General features: G+C 36.2%; 1 protein-coding gene across 10 annotated transcripts in view; it reads left to right on the forward strand.

Moving 5' to 3' along the window:
* The first annotated feature begins 2,068 nt into the window (after positions 1–2,068).
* The window catches only part of Rim (Rab3 interacting molecule), a 516,869-nt gene continuing 505,469 nt past the window's right edge, over positions 2,069–13,468 (forward strand). For all 10 annotated transcript variants that reach the window (XM_081769756.1, XM_081769757.1, XM_081769750.1 and 7 more), the window contains exon 1: positions 2,069–2,460. In XM_081769756.1, coding sequence (XP_081625882.1) covers positions 2,309–2,460 — 152 coding nt within the window. In that variant the 5' untranslated portion in view covers positions 2,069–2,308. The remainder of the gene's footprint in view (positions 2,461–13,468) is intronic.

Consider the following 13,468-nt stretch of genomic DNA (forward strand, 5'->3'; position numbering starts at 1 on the left):
CTCCCGTTTCCTCCCACTTCTTCATTTCATTCATTCTAATCACCGTCTCTTTTAGCCTACTCAGCATAACTGTGGGACGTAAATATGAAAGATTTGTATGGACCTTGGTGGCTCAGTGGCAGAGCGTTCACCTCTGGTGCATGGAGTCCTTGGTTAGATCCCAGCTCGCGCCAAGTGATGGACAAACACGATGTGCGTGAGTTTTCTCGGTGTTCTCGCCGTTTCCTCCCACTTTCTTCATTCCACATTTCATTCATTTCTCATCATCACTGTCTCCTTTAGCGTAGACGGCATAACCGTGGGACACATTTCATTTTTATTTCTGAAATATTTGTGTTTTTATTCTTCGATTTTTCAGCTTTCTTAAATAGGCCTGCTTACTCCTTAAGATAAGTAGCTAAAAATTGCTTTACGGTGCTCGGCCAAATACTAATCACCCATAATTCCGTACTGCACCAGGAATTGAATCCAGGACCACGTACATTAATCGTTCGGCTACAATTATCGTAATGTGGAAACTAAACCTATCACAATTTGCCGAACATACCACGTAATCTATTTTACAGTATTCCCAACCATTCACATTATTTAAGAGTTTATGAGTAATCCATCAATTCTTGTTATACGCTCATATGAGACAAAAAGACTACACGCCAACATGAACATACACACACAGAGACACAAATACATTGAACGATCTCGCTGTCGCTACGTTTCTTTAAAGACTAGTCCAGTTGAGGTAGTTCACATTTCCTCCGCTAGATGGCATCTACTGTATTGATTCTTACAAAACGCATAATTTTTGATTTTCAAATACGACAAAAGACGCCGCCGTTGAACTTGAATGAACCACGTTTCATTGAATACTGCTGGACACTAAATATCATAGTATTATATTCTGGTTCAAGGAGCAGCTTACATATTTTAAAGAGTGCACAATAAGCACAGCAATTCGTAAAAATAGGGTATCCTTTCAAATTTTAATTTTACTTATAAGTAAGGTATATGCAATGCAACACATTTAACTACAGAACGAATCAAAATGAAAAAGCAAAAAAATTCCTTCAAGACTGTATAAAATAACGGGCGAAATAGTTCTAAAACTAATTATATCTATTCTAAGAATAGACATACGACTATAAATAGAACTGATTTAGTATCAGATTTATAACGAATTAAAAAGAAATCAACGTATATTGAAGTACAACATAAGACTGTCACTACCATTACTACTGTTTTCGTGCATCATTGTAATCATTATACAATGTATTATTTATAAACAGTTTTAAGACAGGGCAACATGTGTCATTGTTTTTAAACGCGCGCTTAGCGCCACCATGGCGAAACTAATGCTTCAAAAGGAACTACTTTCCTACACTAAACTATTACTGATTGACAAAAATGATCAAAAATGTCAGTACTTGGGATGTGATTGGTTACACATGTTATTAATACGAATTTTTGATTATGTTCTCGATACAACAATGCCATTTCTTGTTCTAAATTTCCGAAATATGTAAACAAGAAATTTTGGTACGGTCATTACTGAACACCCGCGAAAACGATGGCCCACATCCCGTGTCTTACACTGCAAAATTCACACGCCACACCATCTCGTTCACATATGATGCGTTGAACAAAGCTGATACATAGTGCACTTGTCGCACATGACATCTCTGATCAAAGCAGTACACCCACACCGATATTACAAGAGCTATTGCATCCTGGACACCTGTGCTAAGCATTCGCGCGTTGTTACACCCTTTTTCAACCGCCCCTCTCTACTTCCCCTCCATCTGAGCTTCTTCATTCACCGATCGTAGCGCCGCTAGCGGATCAATACCCTCTGACACGATGACGTCATTGGTATTCTCCACGCCATTGGTGCAAATTTAACGCATCCCATTATTTATTAACCCTGCATGAATGAGTAATGTAGGTACTGTAGGGAGGGAAACGAACTACGTTTTCAAAGCGGAAGCAAGATCGCTCCGCGCGAGTCTGAAATAAGTGATTCGGTCGAAACTCTGGTTTTTCCTCGCCCCTCCCGCACCTTGCCCCCCGCTCGCTGACGATTTCCAGGGTTATAGTGCAGGGGGTCTAGAAAACGTATTGTGAAACATGGCGAAGATGTGCAAATACCCGGAATTTTCGTTTGCTTCGGAAAGTCGGGAATCACCAACATAGCCAAGATGCCATAGACAACGAAACCAATGCAATGTTAAGTCCCCCCAATGTTGGGTTTCGCCCGAAAGGACGCACGGTGCTACGATAGAACACTCCGTACCTGTGCGCTGCGTTAAAGAAAATGGCCGACCCAAGGTTCAAAATGGGAGGGGGACAAGCGGATATGCCGCCTTTGCCGGACCTGTCCCACCTGACTGAAGAAGAACGAAGAATTATAGAGTCTGTGATGATGCGACAAAAGCAGGAGGAAGAACGGGAACACGAAATTATGAGGTAAGTACCAATTTTCATTTACCCTTCCAGTGGCCTCGCTAATCACGGTACAGCTACAGCAAAGAAGTATTTAATAAGTTTCTTGATACAAACAATAGTTCTTAAACCTATTTACTGTTTCCGGGAGTTCTTGAAGTCCATACCAAAAACATCACACAGAAATTACAACATTAATTGTGTATAATCTCTCTTCATGTAATCAGTTCGTGCTCATGCTGCAATTTCAATTAAAGTGTGCATTTAAGGCGGTTGCAATAGTTACCCAAACCTATCGTTATATTCGTACGTCATGGTAGCAGAGAAATTTAATGACAACATAAATTTGAAGAACGTTCTATATCAATTGTGCTCTTTTACTTGTAGCTAAGCTCCATAGCATGTCAGTATTTCTTTTTTCTTAAAACAAATATATGTGTCATTCTTTTCGCGAAAGCTGCTTGCTTTCATAGATCAATCTCTAACATGTATTTGGGCACAGAAACATATTACACCTAGTGGTAGTCGCTTGAATTACAATATGACAAATTTTAGATTTCCCCACCCTCATCATTTGCAAGAAGTTAATCAGTCATTTTTATATAAGAAATAAAAATCTTTCTTGATTAATTCTGTCCTGGCAACACTACAGGAGACGTGGTAGAAAGGCCTTGAAGTGTTATTGCTAGATTCGTTTTACGATCTGTCTTCACGGATTATATACAAACTGAAACAAGCTTGTGTGTCTCCAATACACGAGTTTATTTAATTTTGTTCTTGCTTTAATTTTCAGTATTGTAAATGTTCTTGTGTTTATTTGCTTATCTGCTGCAAGAATCGTTAACAGTCGATGAACCTTGCATGTATATAAAATAACCGCAATGAACTAAAACATACCGGCCATTTAATCGATAACATGGATAGCTATACATACACCTGTAGTCAAAAATATAACAATAAGAATTGGAAGGGTTGTCTTATGTCTCATTAATGCCAGCAATGTTGCGATGGCACCTTAATAATTTCCACTCTGTCATTATTCTATTGTCCGCCGTGGTATAAATTAGTCCATTCAATACATTGAACAGACGTGCTGTTAGGGAGGGGTTAATGGACCGGCATTTTTAAATTTTTCGAGTTCTGCAGAAGTTTTGTCGAATATTGAATGAAAATACAGAAGAACCTGTCAAAATGAAATATTTGAATTTTACGTCCCACGTGTATGTCTCGTAGGCTAGAGAAGACGGCTGATTAATGAAATTGTGTGTGGTTATGAATGAATTTGGTGGAATGAGGATGTGGTAGGAAATGAGAGAACTTTAAGAAAAAAATACAGATACGATATTATAGAACACAAACTTACATGGCTTGGGATTGAACCACGGATTCCTTGCACCAGAATCTACCCGTGCGTCCACTGAACCAACGTGCCCCCAAGAACACATGAAGTTTACCAACTTGTAAATTTTGGTTGTGTATCTGTAGAACCATGTGCCTAGATATTAGCATGAGTTACCCAGAGCTGTCCAGAAACATGTCCTTCGTCCATTAACCGGCCTTTCCTCGAAATTCGTCTGATAGTCCTTCCAAAAAGATAGTACCGGTACTTGCTTTTAAACTTCCTGAATGATTCTGACTTCCAAACCCACCTCCTGGAAACGGCTTTGATTGAAAAATGATGTCTTATATATATATATATATATATATATATATATATATATATATATATATATATATATATATATATATATATATATATATATATTACACATCTTATTATACAATCTTTCTAGTTTCTCTTAGGTTAGTTTGAACTAATTTTCTTACGACTCCCATAAAATTTCATTCACATATATTGTGTCATGCCCTCCCAATCTGGGCACCCCTGAGTTCTTATACTCCCATAAATTGTATATTGTCTATTGAAGCAGTAGCGTACACAGAATTTCATAAATTAGGATGCAAGCTCTTAAATTTATATCAGGATGTTTGTATCCATTATCTTTAATATACTGTAGTTCATTATATCTTGATCAAGGGGGGCGGTTTAGAACCTTGAAACCCTCGCAGAGTACGCTACTGTGTTTAAGATATGTTTTGCATGTACTAAATGTGAAACAGGTAGATCGAGTCAACAGTTAACGTTCCTTCAAAATCAGCTGTTTAGTTACTGGCCTGAGATTAAGAATTGGCAAGATTTTGGTAGGAAGAGAGGCTGGGTTTGAATCCTGTTAGGACTACAAATTGAGACAGCGTTCATAAGACAATTTCATTTTTCTATTGTGTTATGTGCACGGCAATAGAACAGTTTATTAAGGAATTTGGTGTTCCAACTAAAACTACTTTATATACTTACTCTGTCCGGCTGTCCGGAAGACAAAAAAAGATCTTAAGAGTCCCTATCACTGCGAAATTTAAATACCGCTAATTTTACAATAATTACGGGATATCTTCAAATAGATAAAAGATAATCGAAAAGTGTATCAAGATCTCCCTAGACGATGTTATTTTGCATGAGGTACCGTTATCACGAGTCACCTAATAGCTTTTCGTTTGCTGTTATTTAGAAACGCGAAAATAAATGCCGATTTTCTAAATGGCGGGAAATCGAAAGCAGATAATTGAGTCGTGATAACGGTATCTCACGCAAAATAATACTGTCTAGGGAGGTCTTGTTCCACTTTTCAATTATCTTTTATCTATTTGAAGATATCACATAATTACTGTAAAATTAGCGGTATTTTAATTTCGCAGTGATGAGGCCTCTTAAGAAGTACTTGATGGATCCTATCAATCATGGTCAAAATAGGGTCAAAAGTTTCGGAATCGAGTTCGTTAATGGAGATGGTCTACCCAGTTGATCCGAAGATAAGACCTACCATGTATTAGATATAAATTACCCCTTGATGTTATGCAACTCAACTACTCACAACTGTCATTTTGGTTGCATACAATTCAGTTTACTTTCCATTTTCTCGAGGGAAGTAAGCCATCCAGTTCATACGAAAATATACCCCCCATGTATTCACATAGGAAGGTATTATATACATAAATTACTCCATGGTGGTATGCAATCCAACTATAGATAATGTCATTTTGGTTGCATACCATTCAGTTACTTTCAATATTCTAACCAAACCTATTCATGTGATGTACACGTGGCACTTCTCAAAATACTTAAAACGTGTCTAATTATTCTAAATGAAAAAATCTAAATACCAAATTTCATGTCTCTTACCGTAATGAGTTTCGAGGTATGGTAATCGTATTTTAACAATTGGAATCCCACCCTTTTTTTCTTCCGTTCTAGGGAAAATATCAACAAACTGTGAAACATGTATTTAATTATTTTAAATGAGAATTCAAAATATCGAATCGTCTCTAACGTTAAGAGATTCCTAGATATGGATATCTTATTATAATTGTAATTCCCTCCCCTTTTCCTTTCATACCCCCTTTTATGTCTATAACATTTAAAGGTTCCGAGATATGGATATTTTAATATAATACATTCTACACCTCTTTCCTCCCATTTAGCGACATATTTCAAAAAATCCTTCTTCGGTGGGCCCTGACTTCACAAATCCTATACCCTGTCCAGATTTCAAGTTTCTAGCTTAAGTGGTTTGGCCTGGGTGTTGATCAATCAGTCAGTCAGCCAGTCAGAACTTATTCTTTTATATACTCTGTAGAGATTTACACTGTCTGTTCGTGTGTGCCTGTTTAGGAGAAAAATCTCAGTAAGTGCTTGCTGAATCACCATCAATTTTGAGAGAGAATAAGAATTTGAGTTCGTCGAGGGAAGTAACCCATCCAGTTCATCCAAAAATATACCACCTTATGTATTCCCATAGGGAGATATTATACATAATGACCCCCTGATGGTATGCAATCCAACTATACATAAATGGCATTTTGGTTGCATACCGTTCAGTTATTTTCCACATTCTTGAGGGAAGTAACCCATCCAGTTCATACGAAAATATATCCCCCATGTATTCGCATAGGGAACTATTATACATAAATTACCCCTTGGTGGTATGTAATCCAACTATACATAACGTCTTTTTGGTTGCAAACCATACAGTTACTTTCAATATTCTAACCAAATTTATTCATGTGTTGTACACGTGGCACTTCTATTTGTCTAATTAAAAATGAATTAAGCACATTCAAGAAGAAAAATGGCACAATTAAATCTCGTTTATGCTTTAATAGATCTCTTCTAAATGTTGGTAGAAGAATTCGTTATAGTTGATCCTTGCGATTGAAACCCTTCCAGTGGTCTCGCTAATATTAATATCTGATATTGTAATATATACTTTCTAACGTGGTAACACGTATTCTTTGAAGAATATTTAGTTATTTTGAGAGCATAGAAGACTATAATCTATCTGGTCCTCTTCGAAACTCATAACTTTAGGAAGGGAACATGGTAGCTGAGTGGTATAGTGTTCACCTGTGGTGCTAGAGGACCCTTGGTTTGTTCCCATTCCACGTGAGTTCGTAGTAAAGTACATCATGTTTATGGGTTTTCTGGAGGTTGTTCCGTTTCCTCTTATATCCTCATTCCACCAGACCTTTGATAATCTTTACACAGCAAAGTCACGTGTACACCACGTGAAAGAGTTTGGTTTAAATTGTATGCAATGAACCTAGCGCTTAGGGACAGTGGAGTTGCATACTAGAATGAAGTCATTGAAATATATAATATACCCTGTACATCCTGGCCAAAATTGATGGTGATCCATGAAATTGTTCTTGTGACCTTTTGTCTCCCAGACGGACGGATACACGGACACAGAGGATAAATATATATACAAGAGTAGTGTAAACCAACTTCCTTAATAAATCACCGGTCTCCTTTAGCATAAATCCATAAACGAGGGATATAAAACAATAGATTTCGTTTATTGTAATGTAATTTCATCATTCTTGAAAAAATATTTAACACATATTTATTTTTAAGAATATTAAGTCATATTTATAGTCTAAAAGGGGTCTGTGTTATCTTTGAATTCACTTTCCTATGCGTATGGACTTAATAGTAATAGAAGGAAGTTCTAGGAATTTCGATCAAAGCCAAACCGAAGGCTAAAATCAATGCAAAGGTAAACAACAGTTTCGATTTATAAAGTTCAACGCCTTTTTTTCCGAACCAATGCTATATAAGACATGGACCTACAGTTTTAAAGAGGAATCCGAACCATCTTAATGTGCTCAAATTTCAAAGCTTTCCCACCAGTAAAGGTATCCGGACCCTGTTCACCAAAGGCGTGCACGCTAAGCCATTAGACTAGCAGGGAAGGCCTTAATTATTGGATTAAACACTGTATTTAAACTTTCAACAACCCGCTTGACATATTCTAAGACTTGAAATACTATTTACAATGGAATAAGGAAAGCGCTAGTTTCTTTTGAGGAGTACACACACCTAAATCCGACCATCCTGGCAAAATCGCTGTTTTATACATATTGAAAAATGTAATTAACATTAAATCTAGACGCCTAAAGTGGGTGAGATACATAGCAGACACTTGAAAAATTGTCGCTGTGTGTAGAGTTCTTGTTGAAAGAACTTGGAGATGGGAAAATAGTATAAAACGTAGCCTTAGGGAAGTAGGGTCTAATAATAATCCCAACTGGAATGGTGTCTCACAAAGTAGAAATTCAATGATTCTTTAGTTTCTGCGGTGATGAATTTTTGGGTTCTTTAAGACATAGAATTAGGTCTACTGAACCTCTTCTTATAAAATTTGTTTTCTTTGTATTGTGTAGGGTATAATGAGAATATCCATAGACCTGCTTAAAATATGTATACAGATCGTTAGAGTTTTTGGAAAAGCAAAAGTTGAAGTCATCTCGAGTTCAAAAGATGTCATGCAAATGATGTGTCGTGTCGAAAGTGTATTTGTTTTTACTGGAAGATCTCTGTGTCATCTCGTGAGCTACCCTAATTTGGGCTTTGATTCAGAAATAGGAGAGCGTAACTAAAGACTGTTACCCAAGTTTTGGAATGCCTGCTCAGTTAATTCTTGAAAGTGATTCTGTTCACGAGGGCTTCGGAGCAAAAATTTCCATGTTTTATTTTGCACCAAAGCGAGAAATCACATTATGTGAGAGTTTTACACTCTCCCAAATCGGTTTCCCAGTGGGAGAGCCTTTGGAATTTTAACTGTCTTTGATGTTTTTGTGTTCGTGTCCCTGTTCTTAAGAAATGGAAAAACGCTAAAAATTAAGTAAACGAGTAATCACTGTTGAATTAAGTTACCGAGAAACTTTTGGTAATTACTTAACTTTTAAATAACGAAACCAGCAGGTGTGCCTTTGGTTCACATGGTCCTGAGTTCGATTCTCAGTGAGAGTGAACAGAAATTTAATTTTACAATCATGCACTTTCATTAGTCAATCGCCTCTTTTAGCCCAAAACTAAAATAAATTCAATTTAGATTTTAAGAAATGTGTATAAGGTAAAGTTTGAAGAGTTCTTTTTTTTTTTTTTTAATATATTCGAAACATTCTTCATCCCTTGCAAATATTCTAAAACATTGAAGAAATATTTGATAACAAGTTTTTTAAATCAATCTACTCGTACGTCAGTGGCGTACGCAAGAGTCTTTCTTTCTGATTTGTAATTCTCTTTTTCAACAATATACGTAATATAAAAAAAATAAACGAACATCTGTCGTATTAAGGTATGTGTACAAAAATTGCACATGTCCTGAAACAACGTGAACTTGATGTCGCAACATCCTTTTGACGAAAGTCGTATACGCCACTGATTCATATTATATTATTAGGATCACGCAGAACGACTTATAGGATTGTACTGTTATAGTATGACCATCTGTTCGTCAGTTCATCGGTTACTCCACAGGGTAACTATTGAACGAAATAAGATTTTGAATTCTGTTTTTTTTTTTTTTTTTGTAATAGACAGAGAGCGATTATCTTGAGCAAGTTTGTTAATAGAGGGAATTCGTTATCTTCACGGGTAACAGTGACGTTAACGGTGCCTATCCATATTATGTTTAAAATCTACAATATTCCCTAACATTTATGCAACCTGCATAGTAACAAAGAAATGATAGTTGCCTATAATGACAGGATATGGAATTACATGACCCTTTCTTACTGTCTTTTAGAAGATTTTATATTACCTAATATGTTTATCATATGATAAATATTTATATTTTTTTTTTAAAAAAATATGTATTTCCTGTAAGCTCTCTGACAACAATACTTCTTCAATTAATTGATGGATTTTACGATGTAAGACAATCGTCCTAATTTAGAGATAGCACAGCTTATCTGTTGAATTATTGAAGGAACGCACTAAATGTATGTAAATAAATTACATTGATCAATAAATCGATTAAAAGATACACATTCACTATATAAAATAATTACTGTAATTAGTGCAAGGAACATTCTCTTATACATTTCCATTTGTCCCAAGTATTTTAATGTGTTGTTATATGTTATATGAAACACACTGAGAGAAAAGTTACATCAATATTTTACAGATATACCTGTGGTTCCTCCCCTTTCGTTGTTCATATTTAACACTTTAACCGAAACATGGGTCTCTGAGATCCAGTGGTAAATTTTAAAACACAATGGTGGCATCCTGGTTGCTCGTGAAAGTTTATTTGGCTCTTTTATTTTATACTTTTATATACCATGTATATAAAAGAAACTTTAAATAAATAAATAATATAAACTCGACTTATAGGTATTTGAGATCTTGTGTTTCCATAACGAATCTGAAACTCATGCTTCGGTTATAGTGTTAAATCGTGCAAGACAATGACATACAACGAGGCCCAAAAGTATAGAAACACCCAAATAAAGTTAAAACTGTGTAGAAAATAGGAAATCAAAGTTTTTTTAGATATGTTATAAGAGAGGGAAAACTATGATGGGTTATAAGAGGACTGTATCGTTAATCTTGTATGATGCCATATTCGGTTTGGTACAAAAATTTTTAAATGAGAATCATCAGTGGCGTGCGTTGTTTTCACTTAGGGGAAAGTGTTGTTTATAATCCATTATTCTGTAGCTTTAATGCATTATTTTTAACCTTTTGTACTCCATTTTTATGCTATAGAAATAGTCATTAACTGAAAATTTTGATTATGAAACTAAATATATTTTAATTCATTTTTAGCCTATTCTTTACACCTAATTATACATCTGGCTTTGAAACTCTAAAAGGAAATGTAGAGATCTCACAATCAGGACCATTCGCCAAGGGTGCCGATTTCTCTGTAAATTTGGTAGAACCCATTCAGATGGAGAAGGCATATATCAGGATTTTAAGACAAATTGTATTCAAATTATGCCAAAATATTGTATATTCACAAATACAATGAAGGGGCCCACATGGGGGGCCCGGGCCCCCATGCCCCCTCAGGATCGACGCCCTTGCCATTCGCTAAATATCTTTTCCATTTACTGGTTACTGACAATGTATCACTAGTACCCAGGTGCGCACTCAGAAATTTTTGTTTGGGGAGTCTAATACTAGAAACCACTACGTCTATGAAGTGCTGAAGAAGTATTATTCTACACCCGAAAAGAAGAAAGTACTTCCACCTATATTTTCAGAAAAACATGATAGAACTAGATTGTTTTTTATAATAGAAAGAGTACAGATGAAGTGATCAAATTTTCATTTTCATGCTACATCAATAATTTCCCTGTTAAACAAGTCGAGTTTTATTGAGAAAGTGTACAAATGTATGTAGGGTAAGGAAATTTGAGGGGGGGGGAAGGACCCTGTGAACCCCCGTGGGTGCGCTCCTGCTCCACTCCTAGTTCACTTCCTTCCAGGCTTGTATCCAGGGGAGTCTAGGGGCCCCCCATAGTTTTTGTTGCCCCCCTAAAATTTTCACGGTAGGCTTGCAAATAATGTATAATATGGTGATGAACTATAATATGGTTGGATCTTGCCCCCCTAACTTCAGCCCCCCCCCTATATTTTTGGACTGGCTACCGGCCTGCTTCCTTCACCAGTATTCTCCATACTACTACTTGATTACCTTTCCAAAAAATTTACAGTAAGAATTTCACCACTTTCCTTACTAAAATTGTTTTCTTAGAATCACTTAGGCCTAAAAACAATCTGCTATCCAACCGTCCTTTAAGATTTTTCTTTCTATCGTTGTAAAAACAGACGTGTAAGATACATATTAGATTTCCCTTAAGTTGGAAAGAGACGACTGTCAGCAATACGTACATAGATCTACATTGCAGACATTCATACCATTCTTGTTGTGCCTGTGTGGTAGAAAGAACTACGTGATGAATGAAAACAAGTCGGCGAAGATAAGACATTTTGTAGCAAACGATGTCAAATTGCAGTGTCGGGAACCTTCCGACACGGGAAAGCACGGTGAAATTTACAGTTTCGGCTCACAGCCGACTTAAAAGCACAGAGGATTAATATCCTTCTCTATTCTTAAAAGAATCATAACATTAGTTATTTTAATGCCTTATTCTGATCACTCAAGGAAGCAGAGCTTCCACAGCTTCTGTGGACGCTATGCACCTGGAAAACTTACGAAAAAAATGAAATTTAATGCCGTTTTCTGATAGTGCATGTATTCAGCAAGACATCGATAGAATTATTACTTCTCGATCCTTGTTAATAATGAAATTGTAATTAATTAAAAGTATTTAGGAACAATAAGTAGCAGTGTCAAATGTTCACCACGTGAAGAAGTTTGGTTTGTATGGTGTGACATTTTCTTAATCAATTATTGAAACCATAAGTGGTAGAAGTGTTTTTCCGCTTCCGGTGTAAGTACAAAGATTAGAGTAAAGATAGAATATACTCTTGGGACACTTAATTGATTGAAGAAAACTGCTTCTTGCTATCTATTACAGTTTTTTTTTCGCTGTATAGTGATCAACGTTAAAACCGGAAGTAGTTCACTTTTGCAAGTTTCGGTTTGAGTAGAGATTTCAGAGAGAAGATTAGAACGCTACATTGATCCCTAAACACGTCTTCTCGTTATCTCTTACAGTTTTTTGTTTTTTGTAGGTCAAGATTGAAACCGGAAGTTGTCGTGGATTTATATCACTCCTGGTTTTAGTAAAGAGTTGAGGATGTAAAATAAAATGCATTCTTGGGACGCTTACTTCGTTGAAAGAAAACCACTTTTAGCTATCTATTACCGTTTTTACTTTATTGTGATCAAAGTTAAAACCGGAAATGATTGATTTCTGTCATTTCCATTGGATTGATGGCCTCCGTCTACGAACTCGATTTCTAATTTTCTACCATGTACACTCTGGCCAAAATTGATGGCGATCCATCAAGTAGTTCTTGAGAGCTTTTATCACCCAGATGGACGGACACACGGACAGATTAACCAAATTCCTTCAGTATTGACCATAATTTCGTGACGAATAAAGATAGAACAGAAATAATTACATTGATGTCTTTGTCTAATTGCTCACGTTATTTAAAAAAAAAATGTGTTATACATTATGATTTCCGTTTAAAAAATTTTGACCCAAATGGATATGGCAAATTTGAAGATACTCGGTGATGTGCCCGATATGCTTCACACTTCGATTTTAATGTGGTATTGCCACACCAGGACGCAAAATTACGAAGTCAGACACACTCCCCAATCCAAAGATCAGGGTCGCCAGTATCTCTCACGTACAAATTATTAGAGATCTCCCCATGGCCTTTGGTTTGACAAAGAAAGAGATTGCATCAGTGCATAAAATTTCAAAACCAGACAATTAGATTCAACATAATTTTGAATTGAACAATTCATATACATGTTAAAAAATATCTTACCTTAAGACTTCACGTTTGTGTAACGATCTCTCTTTGTACTGAAATATCATTTGTCGATTGCAGTTTTTAGATAAAAGTCTTTAAGTGAAGGGCCATTGATGGAAATTGTCAGCAAATCACCCAGTGTCCCAGTTCTCAGTGAATTCCTGTAGGCAGTCTTAACTCTGTTCAGACTGCTGAAGCATCTTTCACATGAAGCACTTTCCATATTCG

This window comes from Thermobia domestica, chromosome 8, assembly GCF_964235325.1.
Source record: "Thermobia domestica chromosome 8, izTheDome1.hap1.1, whole genome shotgun sequence".
NCBI classification, from domain to species: Eukaryota; Metazoa; Arthropoda; class Insecta; order Zygentoma; family Lepismatidae; genus Thermobia; species Thermobia domestica.